Source organism: Gobius niger, assembly GCF_951799975.1.
Source record: "Gobius niger genome assembly, chromosome: 3".
NCBI classification, from domain to species: Eukaryota; Metazoa; Chordata; class Actinopteri; order Gobiiformes; family Gobiidae; genus Gobius; species Gobius niger.
In genome coordinates this window covers 7377903-7393224 of record NC_136854.1, presented here as the reverse complement: position 1 = coordinate 7393224, position 15322 = coordinate 7377903, and the positions used below count along the sequence as shown (strand labels likewise).

At 41.8% G+C, this 15322-nt stretch overlaps 1 protein-coding gene across 2 annotated transcripts in view; it reads right to left on the bottom strand.

Moving 5' to 3' along the window:
- LOC306961364 (ADP-ribosylation factor-binding protein GGA2-like) overlaps positions 1–12218 on the bottom strand; it is a 34929-nt gene extending 22711 nt beyond the window's left edge. For both annotated transcript variants that reach the window (XM_079554073.1, XM_079554074.1), the window contains exons 1-3: positions 12100–12218; positions 2936–3020; positions 1697–1772 (exon numbers count right to left, since the gene is read on the bottom strand). In XM_079554073.1, coding sequence (XP_079410199.1) covers positions 1697–1772; positions 2936–3020; positions 12100–12145 — 207 coding nt within the window. In that variant the 5' untranslated portion in view covers positions 12146–12218. The remainder of the gene's footprint in view (positions 1–1696; positions 1773–2935; positions 3021–12099) is intronic.
- Positions 12219–15322: the final 3104 nt, after the last annotated feature.

Below are 15322 nucleotides of genomic sequence, written 5' to 3'. Positions count from 1 at the left end.
CTTTATAACATTCCTCATGACTCCAGAATGTTCACACCTTGGCCTAACAGTTAAATAGAGGCCACCTGTGTGTAATCTACTCTCAGTATAATTTCAGCTGTTCTTTTAGGCCCTCAGAGCTGTGGTCGGAGTGTATTGGTCACTAAACAACATCATGAAGGTCAAGGAGCACCAGAGAGGTCAGGGACAAAGTTATGGAGAAGTTTAAAGCAGCGTTAAGTTATACAAAGATTTCCCAAGATTTAAACATCAGCCGGAGCAAGTCCTGCCGCTGAGGTGGGGGAATCTGTACATGGGACAACTATAAGTCGTATCTACACAAATCTGGCCTTCATGGACGAGTGGAAGAAAAAAGCCATTATTGAAAGGAGGCCATAAGAAATCCTGTTTGAAGTTTGCTAGAAGTCATATGGAGGACACAGCTCCATGTGTACGAAGGAGCTTTGGTCAGATGAGACAAAAATTGAACTTTTTGGCCCAAATGCAAAACGTTATGTATGGAGCAAACCTAACACTGCTCAGGGTCCTGAGTGCACCATCCCCAGTGTCAAATATACGGGGGGGAGCATCATGCTGTGGGGATGCTTTTCCTCAGGGGGACTGGGGAGATTGTAAGAATAGTTGGGAACATGGATGGAGCCAAATATGGGAACATTTTGGAGGAAAACCTGCTGGAGTCAGCAAGAGAACTGAGGCTGGGGCGGAGATTCACCTTCAGCAGGACAATAACCCAAAGCACAAAGCTAAATCTACAATGGAATGGTTCAATAAAAACACATGAATGTGTTAGAATGGCCCAGTCAAAGTCCTGACCTAAATCCTATTGAAAATCTGTGGAAAGGTCTGAAAACTGCTGTTCACAAACGCTCTCCTTCTAATTTGACAGAGCTTGAGTTGTTTTGTAAAGAGGAATGGGCTAAAATGTCAGTCTCTACATGTGCAAATCTTGTAGAGTCATACCCCAAAAGACTTGTGCTGTTATTACAGCAAAAGGGGGTTCCACAAAGCATTCATTCATGCTGTATGAATACTTATGCACGGCCCACTTTTTACTTTTCTATTTTTTGAAAAATAACGGAATCATGTATCATTTAGCTTTCACTTCACAGTTGTCGGTTACTTGTGTGTGAACGTTCAGTAAAAAAATCAAAATAAAATCTTTATGTTTAGGGTTGTAAATATGACAAAATGTGCAAAAGTTCAAGGTGTATGAATACTTTCGAGAGGCACTGTATATGCGATTGTTGTATTAGTTTAGCAGCTGATATCTCTGTCTTTTTAATTTAAAGGTGCGAATTAGATTTTGCTTTTGTGAAAGCCTAACAGTTTTGCTATCTGCCTCTAGCATTTTACGCATGCTTTGTCCAGCTTTCTGCCTTTCTTCACTCAATGAGGCACCACACAAGTTTGTATCCTCTGGCTGTGAGGACTTTTCCCTCGTTTACACTCCAGAGGAGTGAAAGCAGCCCACAAGCCCCTGCTCCTAACACGGTTTCCTTAGCTTTACTCAATACAGTGTGTTTAGAGTGTGCAATACCAGTGTCCACTGTTATGTCAGGATTTGATCCTGTTTGTAATCCAGAGCGTACTTTACTGGTCTGTGTCTTGTTTTCATGTGTTTATTGTCTCTAAAATGTCTCCATACTTCTGGAGGTCCTCATTTCCCTGGTTATCTCAGTGCAAGTGTTTGACTCACAGTGAGGGCCTGCAGCGCCTCTCTCTCCTGCGGGGACTGGATCTTATGGGCCAGGAGACGCAGGGCCACCTGTGGACTGCACATAGAGAGGGAGGTTAGAAGGCTGGCCTGAACCCACCCCCAGACACGAGGACGAGAGCCATCATGTTGGTGAAATGTGCCTTTGTGCAGCTTCAGGACTCGCCTTCAACTCATCACAAGACACTTAAGAATGGGATTGTTAACTGATTATGTCATCGCTCTACTTCCGGATCCAATGGAGCTTTAGCCCAATTCACTTTAATGCGATTTAGCTGATGATGATCTGCTGTAGATCCAACTGCAAGGCTCTTTTAAACATCGACACAGAAATATCACATTTACTCTGAAGTTTCTGTAGTCTCTTTTCTGGAGAAATGGTGAGATATATTAATCTTCTTAGATGTCGAAGTCCTGGTTAGCATAGCACAGAACACAGCCAAAAGATCAGTATGGATTAAAAAACAACTAAAGCAATATTCATATTGTAAGAAGACATACTGCAGTTTCGCTTACTGTATTTTTCGGACAATAAGTCACACTTTTTTTTCATAGTTTGGCAAGTCTTATACTCCAGAGCGACTAATATGTGATTTTTTTTAATTTCGTTTTTTATTCAAATATATAATTTCACATGCCGCTATAGCACACTGCAGGCTAATCGAGCAGCAGAAAGAAAGTTTGGAGTGAGTGAGAAGCGGAGGTTACACTTAGAGACGAAAACAAAACAAAGCCAATCAGGGGCTAAAAGCTCACTGGCCACAGCCAGAGGAACGAGTTCACAAATGAGAGCTCGAACAACGTGCTGTTGGGAGAGGCTTGTCAACGGTGCAGTTACACCTCTGTGTCTAGGTGGCGATTGTTCAGAAGTGACACAGAGGATGAAGATTTTAATGGATTTAGTGATTTGGAGTGAGATGGAGAGTTTGGTTTGTTCTTTATGCTATAGTTATCTGAAGTTGGCTTACCAGACACGTTTTCAGTTTGTTGTTTTTGCTTCATGTAGCTAACCATCAATGTGCTACGCTAGCATACCGTACGCCTATTCAGCCTGTTGTTTTATTATTCATTAGGCATGTTTTGGCTAGTGCGTCTTATACTCCGGCGCGACTTATAGTCCGAAAATACGGCAGTCCTCCAGTGACTTTCACACATTACAGATTATAACTGCATGTTAACTGAAAACTGGTGGTTGGGAAAAATTATGATGTTGGTAGTTACCCGTCTGTCTGCTGGTTGACCCTCTGGTAGAAGCCCTGAATGCTCTCCCATCTCTCCTCGGGGTTCTGTGGGTCTGTGGCCAGGTCTGAACACACACAGGACAGTCAGGTCTGTTTCTTGTTTCTTGTTTTTGTTGACAGGGACAGTATACATTAATTAACATTTCTGTAAATGTGTCAGCATTAGCGGCAAAGCTAGTTCTCAGCTGTTGCTCCTGGGGAAGGTGTATAATGCCAACAACAATTATAAAACGATTTCAAAGTTGAGGCTACATACTAACAAAACAAATGTTGATACAATTCATACATTGATGATATCTGAATGTTCGTTCTGTGACTTGCACAATAGAATGGAGATTTTGGTGCAAGGGCAGGTCACACAGATCAAACATAGGACATTATAAGGATAAAAATGTACAATTATTATTTACAAAGCAGCCCCTGTGCAGAGGATCCTGACACTCGGCTCAGTCCTGCACCGGGAGATCTGTACAGGGTCTATTGAGCACATCGCTGATTATTTCAACCAGTTTTTTAATTGAGTCCTAAATGTGTTCAACGGCTTATTGTGAGAGGGCTGATGTTCCAGATGTTACAGCCCCTAACTGAAAGAAGAGTCTGCCCACAGTCTCCTCTAACCATAGACCGAGTGGCTCTGCCAGAAGAGGATTTAAATTGTATGAATTCCCTTAATGGCGGTAGTTTGTAAACCATACAAGCAAATTTAAAGCATTTAAAATGTTCAAAGTTTTGAAGGTTGTACTTCTCAAGAATGCGACTGTGGTGGTATGGCTCACATTGATTCATTCTGCACCAGACTCTCCTGGTGATACTTTCATGACAGAAAAGAGGAAATGAAACACCTCCAGTCCTTCAGGTCGGTAAAGTACCAAAAATGCAGCACATATTCAGCGGTTAGATAGAAGGGGGGGGGATGTGGGCTGAGGATTGAGGAATGAAAAAAAATCCCACGGCAGGTCTGGATCTAACGTTAAAATGGTCAAAAGCCTTAATAAAAATCCATTGTTCATTCAAGACTCTGTATCATGGACAAACTGTATCAAATATAGGAACATGGAAATCAATATGTACTAAAGCAGCACAGTGGTACAGCGGTTAGTACTCATGCTCACAGTAAGAAGGTCCTGGTTTGCAAGGACTGGTTGCCTCGTTTCCGTCTGTCTACTCCAGGGCAGCTGTGGCTACAATAGAAGCGTGCCACCACCGAGTATGGCGTGAATGAATGATGACAACAGTGTAGCGCTTTCAGAAACTTGGTAATACAGGCTTGTAAATACACGTGTAAGCCATTGTTATTATTATGAGGGACTGGGACTAAAAATTGTAATGCATTAAAATTTAACGCAATTAATCCCATTTTCCCCAATACAAAAGTACCGAGCCGGAACCTTTCCATCACCGTGTTTCTTGTACGCCTGTAGCTTTGACTCACACGCTACATCCGCTCACAACGCCGACTCATTTTTGATTTACAAAACATCCTGATGGGACGGGAGAAAAGACTGCTGTTGTCAGTGTTGGGTAGTAACTGAACACATGTATTTAGAATACGTATTCAGAATACTCATTCTGAGTAACTATAGTCAGGTACAGTTACTCCTTCAAATGAAAGAGTAACTGTACCTGAATATAGTTATTCAGAATGAAAGGAAAGCATCACAGAACTCAATCATTAAATTTCAGTTTCATATTCATAACATTAATAAGTAAGAAAGGATCAAAACCCCCGCGGAAAGGTTTAGCTCTGTCCTTCTGGACTGTGGGTGTTTGCAAAGTGCTTTGTTGCATTCAAAATTAGTGGTAAATAAGTTCATAACAGGCATGTGCAGCCAAAACATCTTCTTAATCAAACGCCGCTTTTATGCTTCAATATTATGCAAATCAACGTGAAAGTATTTTAAGTATTCAGAATACAGTACTCTCACTGGACAAAGTAACGGAATAGGCAATGCATGTTTATTTATACCGCGCATTTCGCACACAAGGCTACTCAAGGCGCCTTACAAAAGAAGATATGCGAAAAAACAATCAGGTTAAAGGGACTATGTTCCAGCCATGTCCTAATGTGTAGAATGAGCTCAGACCTGTTCACCACAACTGCCTCTAAAATCCTGCACTGTCACTATAGAAGGTGCAGTTACACATATGACCTGAGGTGGCAGTAGTAGTATAAAATGGCAAACTTGCATCTAGGCCCTATACCTTAAAGGGACTATACCTAATTTTCAACCTTTTTCGTCAAATTGTGACGAAATTGGTATTTTTACCGTCATGGCTGTCCACTATGTAACGATAAAGGTAAAGGTACTTGGATTGACCATACACTACGTCAACGAATCAAAACATGGCGCAAATGTCACGTATCAGGCTGATTTTTTCACAAATCACTACTTATACAAGATACTTTTATGGGGCAAAAATAATTTTACCTACAAAAAGGCAAAGCACATACATAAAAACATCACAACATGGGAAATACACAGTACACCTTGGGGACTGGAAGGACGACCGGCCAGTGACCAGGGGCGGGGCTGAGAAAATGTGCTGAGGCAGACTCAGAACGACGGGGGCGTGGTTAGGGAGGGAGGGGTATGTGTGTGCAGTTGTTTACAATCTGAAAGTCAGTATTATGCAAAATATGAGCCATGGAGCTCAGTCCTTGTCTGGTTTAGCTCCATGGCTTGGCCTTGAAGGGAAGTGTTGACGGCGTAGGAGAGATAAGAGGTCCAGCTGCAATCTGCTCTCTCAGGAGGACGAGATTAAATTACATTTATAATGAATGAGCTTTTTACTTGGTCTCAGAATTAGTTCAGTTCTCCAGAGCAGGCAGTTCCCTTCACAGTTCATCCCATTCCCTCCCAAAATTTAGTTCACCTATTGTCCGTGTCCACAGTGAGCTGCCAGGTCGAATACAACAGTCCATCACTGTGCGTTACTTTCCGGTGTAATTCCATCACTCGGTAACTCAGTCCCACTGCAAACTGCTGTCTTTCCATTTTTCCGATAAACCAGGGCAGTCCATCCAATAATAGTCCATCCAATAACAGGTACCCTGTTATCAAGAGTCCAAATAGGTACATATCATACTCGTACTCCACGTATTCATCGCAAACCGAGCTGTAACAATCCAGTCAGGGAAGACGACCTCCTCCATTGCCTCACTTTGTTTAAAAACCTTATCAATTGTGCTGAGAGACCAGTTAATCAATTTAGTGCTTTGGGAGGAGAGCAGGTGGTCCAAGAGAAACAAAAGTCAGACAAAGACACTCACAGAGGCAGGAAAAAAGCACGAAAGCCAGGAGCAGTGAGAAAACACGTCTGCACTCGACAGAGTACATTTTAAGGCAGTAAGTATTCAGTATTCTGTAACTATAATTTCAAAGTATTCTCCCCAACACTGACTGTTGTGTACAGCAAAACTAAACTCTTCAAACTCCTCCTTTTGCTTTATATGACTATATACAACAACCCTGTAATTAATTAAATAATAAATTAAATTAAAATTTATCGAGTCCCACCACTAAATTATGAACAAATCTAGAATGTTTCCAGCAAGTGAAATGAGCTAAATGTGAAAAGTGTCGGGTCCAAAGGTTGAAATGCACAAATAACTATTTTTAACTCCAAGAATCAAGAAATCATAGTAGTAGTAGTTTATTTGGTTATTACATTCTTTTAAACATTAAATAAATTAAACTAATTGAACTGTTATCAGGGCTTAAAGTGAACAAAAGCCTGACCTTTCTGTGCCTCAACCTTACTATGAATCAATTCTATGAGGAACAGCACAGTCCTATTTTCAACTCATTCACAACTATAGTGCCAAAATAATTTAAACTTTTGCAGTAGGCTTACTATTACTATTGTAATTCAACTATTGTTGAAAGAAATCAGAGAAGTCGCCGTAGTTTCTGCTTCAGGTAACGTGGTCGTATGCTGTAGACTGACCTCCATCATGACGGAGTGTTTTTTTCCCGCTCGTGGCATAGTGAAGCTTTTTGTAGCAGACAAACTATGCGAAACCAAACTCCAGGCTCCGGTAGTTTATTGCACCAAGCACATAAACCTTCCCGTCTTGTCCTCTTTCTTGTTTTTCAGGAGGCATGCACACTTGGGTTTGGATGCCCCGGATGGCCCGCACTCAACCCAGGGGGCTGTGGAGAATAAAATAGTTGCTTTGACAAAGCTGATAAATCTCCCTAATCACCGTGAACTTAGCACCTAAATAAAAACTATGTTGGTCGTTTGCGCTACGTTTGTGCTGTTTTGTGCTGTAAAAATCTTTGTGCTGTTATCGTTGAGATATTAATGATAGTTTTGTGCTGGTTCGGTTATTAAATTATTACAAACTTTAGAGCCATGAGGCGTCCACACTTTGCCTGGCAACACACACTGTATGCAAAAAAGAATCATGAATATCTCAAAAATGAAAATGTTTACAGCACAAACGACACCTGTCGCCCAGTGTAGGTTACTGAAGTAGACACCTGTCGCTCTGAGCCTTTCCTCCATGGATAAAATACAACCATCGTCGGCGACACTGTGGCCGAGAGGGTTGCGAAGCTGCTGCTCCAGATTCAGGGTCGCCGGTTCAAGCCCCACACCCCCAATGCCCGGGGGAGACGAGCGCGAGACGCTCGGGGGAGACGAGTGCGAGACGCCCGGGGCTGCTAGGTTTGTTCATCAGGAGGCATTGACACGTGTTGTAAATTGTTTTACCATAACAAATGCAGCCGCTCACATGACAGCTGCTTGTATCCGTGCGTGTCCGAGCTGGACCTGGGCACGGTTTGATTGCACAAACGAACCGCGCCGAAGGAGCTTATTTTGTTTTGGATTGGTTTTATTTGATAGGGACAGATACAAAAACATAGACAAACTGTAAGATAAGTCTGATGGCTTACAAACACAGTTATAAGGTACACAACATGTTAAAAGGGCATGACAACAACATTAGCAGACACTGAACTGTACAAAAGAAGACAGGGACACAACAGAGCAGTACTTGGGGTTTTCAGTGCTTGGCCACGGTTCGGATGGACCGTGAGTGTGCCCTTACTTTCTCCATTCTACATAACATTTATTTTAGGGCACACAGTTTTTGCATACTGAGATATGTTCTTACCCGAGTTTGGAGTTGATGTGTACCTGTCTGTTAGCATTTGGCCTCTCCCAGTATATTCCTATAGCTCCAAACGGGCACAAAGACCAGACAGGTACGTATCAACTCGTCTAAGCTCAGGTAAGAACATATCTCAGTATGGAAGAACGCTGGCCTGTTCCTTTAAATGGTCTCTCAGTAGTTCTGTAGGCTACACAATCATGGGAAAGACCGCTGACTTGACAGTTGTCCAAAAGACGACCATTGACACCTTGCACAAGGAGGGCATGACACAAAAGGTCATTGCTAAAGAGGCTGGCTGTTCACAGAGAGATAGGCGAAGAGAAGGAAAAGATGTGGTTGAAAAACATGACAAGCCAAAGGGATATCCGCACCCTGGAGAGGACTGTGAAACAAAACCCAAAAATGTGGCGGAGATTGACAAAGAGTGGACTGGAGTCAGTGCTTCAATAACCACCATTCACACACGTATGCAAGACATGGCTGTCAGTTGTCGCATTCCATGTGTCGAGCCACTCTTGAATGAGAGACAGCGTCAGAAGCGTCTCGCCTGGACTAAAGACTAAAAGGACTGGACTGCTGCTGAGTGGTTTATGGAAGTTTATTTATGGAATGCCCCTTGAGATGTTCCATCTCGTTTGCGAGGGGGTCCAAAGTTGGTCCAAAGTTCTGTTCTCTGGTGAAAGTACATTTTGCATTTCCTTTGGAAATGAAGGTCCCAGAGTTTGGAGGAAGAGCGGAGAGGCACAGAATCCACGTTGCTCTAAGTCCAGTGTAAAGTTTCCACAGTCAGTGATGGTTTGGGGTGCTATGTCATCTACTGGTGTTGGTCCACTGTATTTTCTGAAGTCCAGGGTCAATACAGCCGTCTACCGGGACGTTTTAGAGGACTTCATGCTTCCTGCTGCTGACCAACTTTATGGAGATGCAGATTTCCTTTTCCAACAGGACTTGGCACCTGCACACAGGGCCAAAGCTACCAGAACCTGGTTCAAGGATCATGGTATCTCTGTTCTTGATTGGCCCGCAAACTTGCCTGACCTTAACCCCATAGTAAATCTATGGGGTATTGTGAAGAGAAAGATGTGATACGCCAGACCCAACAATGCAGAAGAGCTGAAGGCCACTATCAGAGCAACCTGGGCTCTCATAACGCCTGAGCAGTGCCACAGACTGATCCAATCCATGCCACGCCACATTGCTGCAGGAATTCAGGTAAAAGGAGCCCCAACTAAGTATTGAGGGCTGTACATGCTCATACTTTCAGTTGGCCAACATTGTTAAAAAAAAAAACTTTGTTTGTATTCTCTGTCTCAAGTAATTTTCATAGATACTGAATTTGGGATTTTCATTAGTTTTCAGCTATAAACAAACATAACATAACATAAAAGAAACACTTGAACTATATCAGTCTGTGTGTGGATGTAAAATATAACTTTTTGAATGGAATTATTGAAATACATCAACTTTTTCATGATATTCTAATTATATGACCATCACCTGTATTTACAGGTGAAACTCGTAAAATAACAATATTGTTAAAAAGTGCAGTCATTTCTGTTTTTCAACTTAAACTGTGAAACTAATATATGATGGACTCATTACATGCACAGTGAGATATGTAAGTAAGTAAGTGCTTTATTGTCATCGTACAAGCGTACAACAAAATAGTGTTCAGGTGTCAGTCCTGAGCTGCTGTGGCTGCCCCTGTCTCTCAGCCTGACCCACATGACCTTTAGAGGACAGGGAAACTGTAGCTCTCAGAAGAACCTGGCTGTCTGCCCTGTCTCCTCTGATCCTCTGAAACGGTGCAGCGCCTCGTGGGTTTGTCCATTTCAGAGCGTGGTGTCCTGCACTGGTCAGGTATGTATAGCCTTTATTTGTTATAATTTTGCTTATTATGGCTCAGCTTGTAAAAACCCCAAATTAAAAATCTCATAAAATAACAATATTTTGAAAATAGACTGTAAACCAAAATCATCAAAATTATAACAAATTAAAGGGTTGACATAGGGGAGCCCGGGTATGTTTGTAACATGGGGAGAGTTGTAACGTCACCAATTCCACCAATCAGGGATAAGACAGGAGTCATTTGATCATATCAGTGTTTACCCACTTCCTCCCTGACCCCACATGGTGGTTTTCGAGGGTTAAACAGTTCATGCAGATTCTATAGAGAAAAAAAATATTTTGAGGTAGGAAAGTACATTTTTGAACCAAGACCATCTTTTTTTTAGTGCTTAAACTATAAAACCACTTGATTTACATCAGATTAAATTGTAGTTTCAAAAATGTGATGCACATTTCCCCTAATAATCTGAAACCATTCTGCTGATACAGCTGAACAATGGCTGATGGGGGTGGGGATGGTCGTAACACAGTCATCCCCTTACATATGACACTACTAATTACACTTACTGGATTTGAATACTTTTACAGAATGCCTCGGCCGTGGAAAAGAAATACTGGCATATTTGTGTCAGCTAATGTTTAAAAAAATCATCTGATGTGGTCAGAAAGAAGGGTAGGGAAAGGGTCAGATCAGTTGCAAAGGCTCATGGGATCTGCCATGTAAAACTGAGCAGACACTGCAGAGGACAGCTGAAGCTGAGAGACCGGGGTCCAGTGGTCATCCCAGTGTCGGTCACTGAAGCATCAACAGAGTTTTCTCTGAGGTGCAGGAGGAAGTGTTGACTGACCATTTGACTCAGACAGACCTGTATTATGGACTGACTCTAACATGAGGTTAAGCATGTGACAGGTCAGAGAGGGAGAGACATAGTTCTGGATCGGTCTTTTATTTAAATAAACCTCTATTTGAAGCATATCACATGGTGTGTTTTTGCTTCTTTTGATCAACTGTGGCATGGGCATCTGTTCCGGATGCCTCCTGGTCGCCTCCCGCGGTTGGTGTTCCAGACATGTCCTATTGGGACAAAGGCCCAGGGCATGCCGAGCTGGCCTGGTGTTGCCTCGGCCAGAACAGCTGGAGGAGGTGTGCGTGGATCGGGAAGTCTGGGCATCTCTACTGAGACTGCTGAGACTGCTGAGACTGCTGCCTCTGCGACCCGGCCCCGGATAAAGTTTAACTGTTACAACTTACCCCAGCATGCGTTACATCCGGTAGTGGGGTAGGTTGTAACACAGGAACACCATGTATTTGACATCAACTCACGAGGTCTGTGATATTCTTGCAGAGGCTTGAATTGGTGGAATCCATAGTAACAAATGTGGTACTTTGTATAAAGGTTTGAGAGCTCTAGCTCAAAAATTCAGTGAGTTACAGGAGCTGAAGCAAACAGTGTTACAACCATACCCAGTCTCCCCTATGTCACTTTGCAGGCAATGAGTCTATATCATACATTAGTTTCACTTTTTAAGTTGAATTACAGAAATAAATGACCCTTTTGAACAATATCCTAATTTTCTGAGTTTCACCTGTACTTGAGTAAATTTAGTTGAATACTCCCCACCTCTGAACATATCAATCACAACTACAAGTCCATCAAACCTGCACAAATTCTGTGCAGTGACACCAACACTCCCAGAACTTCTGAGAAAAGAATATGTTCAAATCTGTATTGTTTCATTATCTGTAATATATATATATATATATATATATATATATATATATATATATATTACACACACACTCACACACACACATAAATAACTGTTTTTCATGAAAATACATACGGTTGGAGAACAGTGTTTGGGTCACGGACATAACACGGGTCTGACCCACTTCAAGACTGAACACAAGTACATACATAATAGCGTGTTGGCACAAACTGTTTAACTTATAACACGTATGGAGATCTTCTTAAAGATAAGCGTCAATCTCACACCAAAAGAACGCGCAACCGTCCCACAACTTCCTGTTGGTTACAACTCTTTACTGCACGTTAACGCACGTACCAAATGCAAGTCACAGGAAACTAATAATGACTAAAGACCAGTACAGCTCTTGTATCCCTGCGCTTTCCTCACCGCTGGAGCAGAACATGTGTCCGTGCACTTACTGAGCAGGCTCTCCAGGGAGGAAGCCGGATGGTCCGCGCTCGCCATGGCCGTGGACCCGACTCTTCAGTGCGTCTCGAGTGTCTGGCTTGGTTTTTTTAAGAGGCAGCCGAGGCGGAGGCGGGAGGGGCTGAAGTGTCAAACTGCCTCTGGGACATGTGACAGTCACGTCCCGTCACAGTCACGTGCTAATTACGCGCAACCAAATATGCACACCATAGACTCAAGATGCCGACGGTTCCTGACTTTCTTTGTCTGCAGTCATTAACCTCTAAACCCCCGCCTTAACCGAGCGCGTATCCTCCAGTTCGGCTTTACCCACACCTGAAACTTATTGGAAGGAAAAGCGTCAACATTGTGACCTAAACAAAAAAAGCCACAAAAGAGCCATAAAAAGCAGCAAAAAAGTGACAAATGTGATGAAAACGCAATAAAAAAAGCAACACAAAAAAACGGCAAAAATTAGATGAAAAAGAACGTAGAAAAAAAGCATCGACAACAAGGCAACAACACAAGGAAATCCATTTTGATCAGTGTTGTGGGTCTTAGCTTTCAAATAAGGCGTTACACTGGCCTAGGCTGTAAGCTCCAGTTGAGAAACTTATAGATTTGGGTAAAACCGAACTGGAGAAAATGCACTGGTTTAAAGAGGGGGTATTATGCTTTTTTCAATCACATAGCACCAGTCTAGAGCACACTACAATGATGACAAAACCTTCTGTCGGTCTGTAAATGCAGTAAATTAGAATAACTGCCTTGTATAAAATTGCTCTCTCAAAATGGCTGTAGTGAATGTCTTGAAATAGGCCTCTGTCTCTTTAAGAACCTCTGACCCTTTCTGACACGCCCCCTCCACACCTGTCTGTGGCATCAGTGGGGAGGGGGTTCTGCTGAGGAGCAGTGGTTGGTTACTCGGCTGGTGATGAAAGCTGGGAGGCGTCTCCAGGAGGTGGGGGCGTTCCTAGGAGGACTCAGGCAAACCTATCCCTAAAACGGCTGCCATCAGAGTTTTTACAGATTACTCAAATATACGTGAATTTCGAAATCGATTTTGCATAATACCCCCCCTTTAAGGCGGAGATAAGAGGTTAATGAAGGGCGTGCATTCATTTTACATGGTTCGTTCATTTCACTTTTGATTCACCTCATCATCATTATGGGTAAAAACAAAAAACAACTTAAGCTGTTTAAAAATCTATTTAGAATTTTATTATCCTCTAGTAAAAACAAATCCAATCAAACTGGAAACAATTAAAAATGTGGCAGGTAGTGCAGCCATAATATTTATACAAGAGTGTGTATATTTATTCTACTGTGTGACCAAGTGACCAAGAGCAGACGAAACACACAATCATAAAAACATTTTCAAGGAATAAACCGTCAGAAGGATGTCAGTTTGAATTCATTAAATTCATTAATTGATTTATTCAAAGTACAAGTGAGTACTACTTTAGTGGTCTGTGAGCATACCATAGTACTACTAAAATATATATAATTATAAAATGAAAATAAATAAATACTTTTCTTCATAAATAAACAATAAAGATTGTCCTCAATCATCCAGGAAAATAGATACACAACACATCTCCATCTGGATTTTTTTTTAAAAATTGGTTGATTCTCAAAATTTTGGAGAATCATCCAATTCTCTTCTTCAAAGGCCAGAGCTGTTCAGTCCATCAGATGTTCGCTTGAGCGGTGACATCGCCAGCGCGTAGATTACAGTGTACACCTGTCGTCGCCCGTCACCGGCTGTGCATGACTTCACTGCAGAATAAAACTGATTAACTGCTAAACTCTTCCCAGAAGATGGTGAAAGACAGTTGTGGAGCGGAGGGAGCTGCGCAGGAGGAAGAGAAAGGTGGAGGTGCAGCTGAATGTAGGACACCAGTGCAGGACACCACGCTCTGAGACAGGGAGCTCAGGAGGCGCTGCACCGTTTCAGAGGATCAGAGGAGACTGAAGGCAGCCAGCCAGGTTTCCTCAGGGTGCTCCGGTTTCCCCGATCTACAAAAATATGCTGCTTAGGCTCAGGACTAACACCTGAACACTATTTCATTGTATAAAAACAAATAAAGCTTACTTACTGCCTTATTTGACTGACTTACTTGTGAATTAGCATTAGCTAGAAGCTAACCTGCAGACCTGAACTGTAACTATGTTCATGGCATCATTTTCTTTTTTTTTTGTGGGGGGGGGGGTTTAACGTTTTTTTTTTTTAAAGGGACTATACAGAGTTTACAATGTTAAAACTAAGTATTTTCATCCCCCTACATATTTAACTATGTGTAAGTCACTGCCAACTAAGTATGCATTGGGAAATTGCAATGTTAAGAGTGTAACTTTGTAATCCAGAGTCTCTAAAAGCTGATCATTCTGTGTCCTAGAAATAAAGCCATAGATGTTGCCCAAAATTTAAAAAAAAAATACTAGTTAGTACTGAATGTCATACATTCAGATCATGTTCAGATCTGAAGGCCGAATTACCTCTATAATTCTCCATCACTACCCATTGATTCTTCCAAAAGTTTGCATCTTGTATCATAGAATGTTCATGGCATCGTCCCTTATAAATAAGTTAAAACCTTAGAACATTGTAGGAACAGTTCCACTTCATGACACGTTCTCTTTCCACATGGACCGCAGCACGTTTGATCTGGGCCTCAAACCCAACAAATCTATCAAATCAAGGATTCAAAACAAATCAATTTCCTGTTAGTTCATAGTAATGTTACCTTTCCCTGATGTTAGAAAGCGGTGATTACAGATTTTCTTTTTTTTACTTACTGGGCAAAACAATCAAAATCTTTAAGCAATAACAAGACTCAAGGGAGCTCTGACAGGGATTCTACAGGTAGCAGCAAATCAAAATGTAATGCTTTTAATGCCATTTTAATGCCTAAATGCTACATTTTCATTTGTAAACTGAAATTCTAAACCAAATTGGACACAACGGGCAACTTTTGAGCAAGGGAAAACTGCAGTTCAGTTAGCTTTAGACCACGCTTTTGTGTTTTTGACAAATGTATGCAGTAAAAGTAGCTGAGAAATGTTGTGAGTGGGTTCTGTCTCTAAGTTTTTACAGAAATTTAATTAGTTTGAATCCAATTGAACGCTATTGGAATCCAACTGAATGAATTGTAAGGCCTTTTAAATGTGTTTTGTGCAAAAGTACGAAATGTTGATGACTATCCACTCTGAAGCTCTGGTAAGAGGTGAGGACAA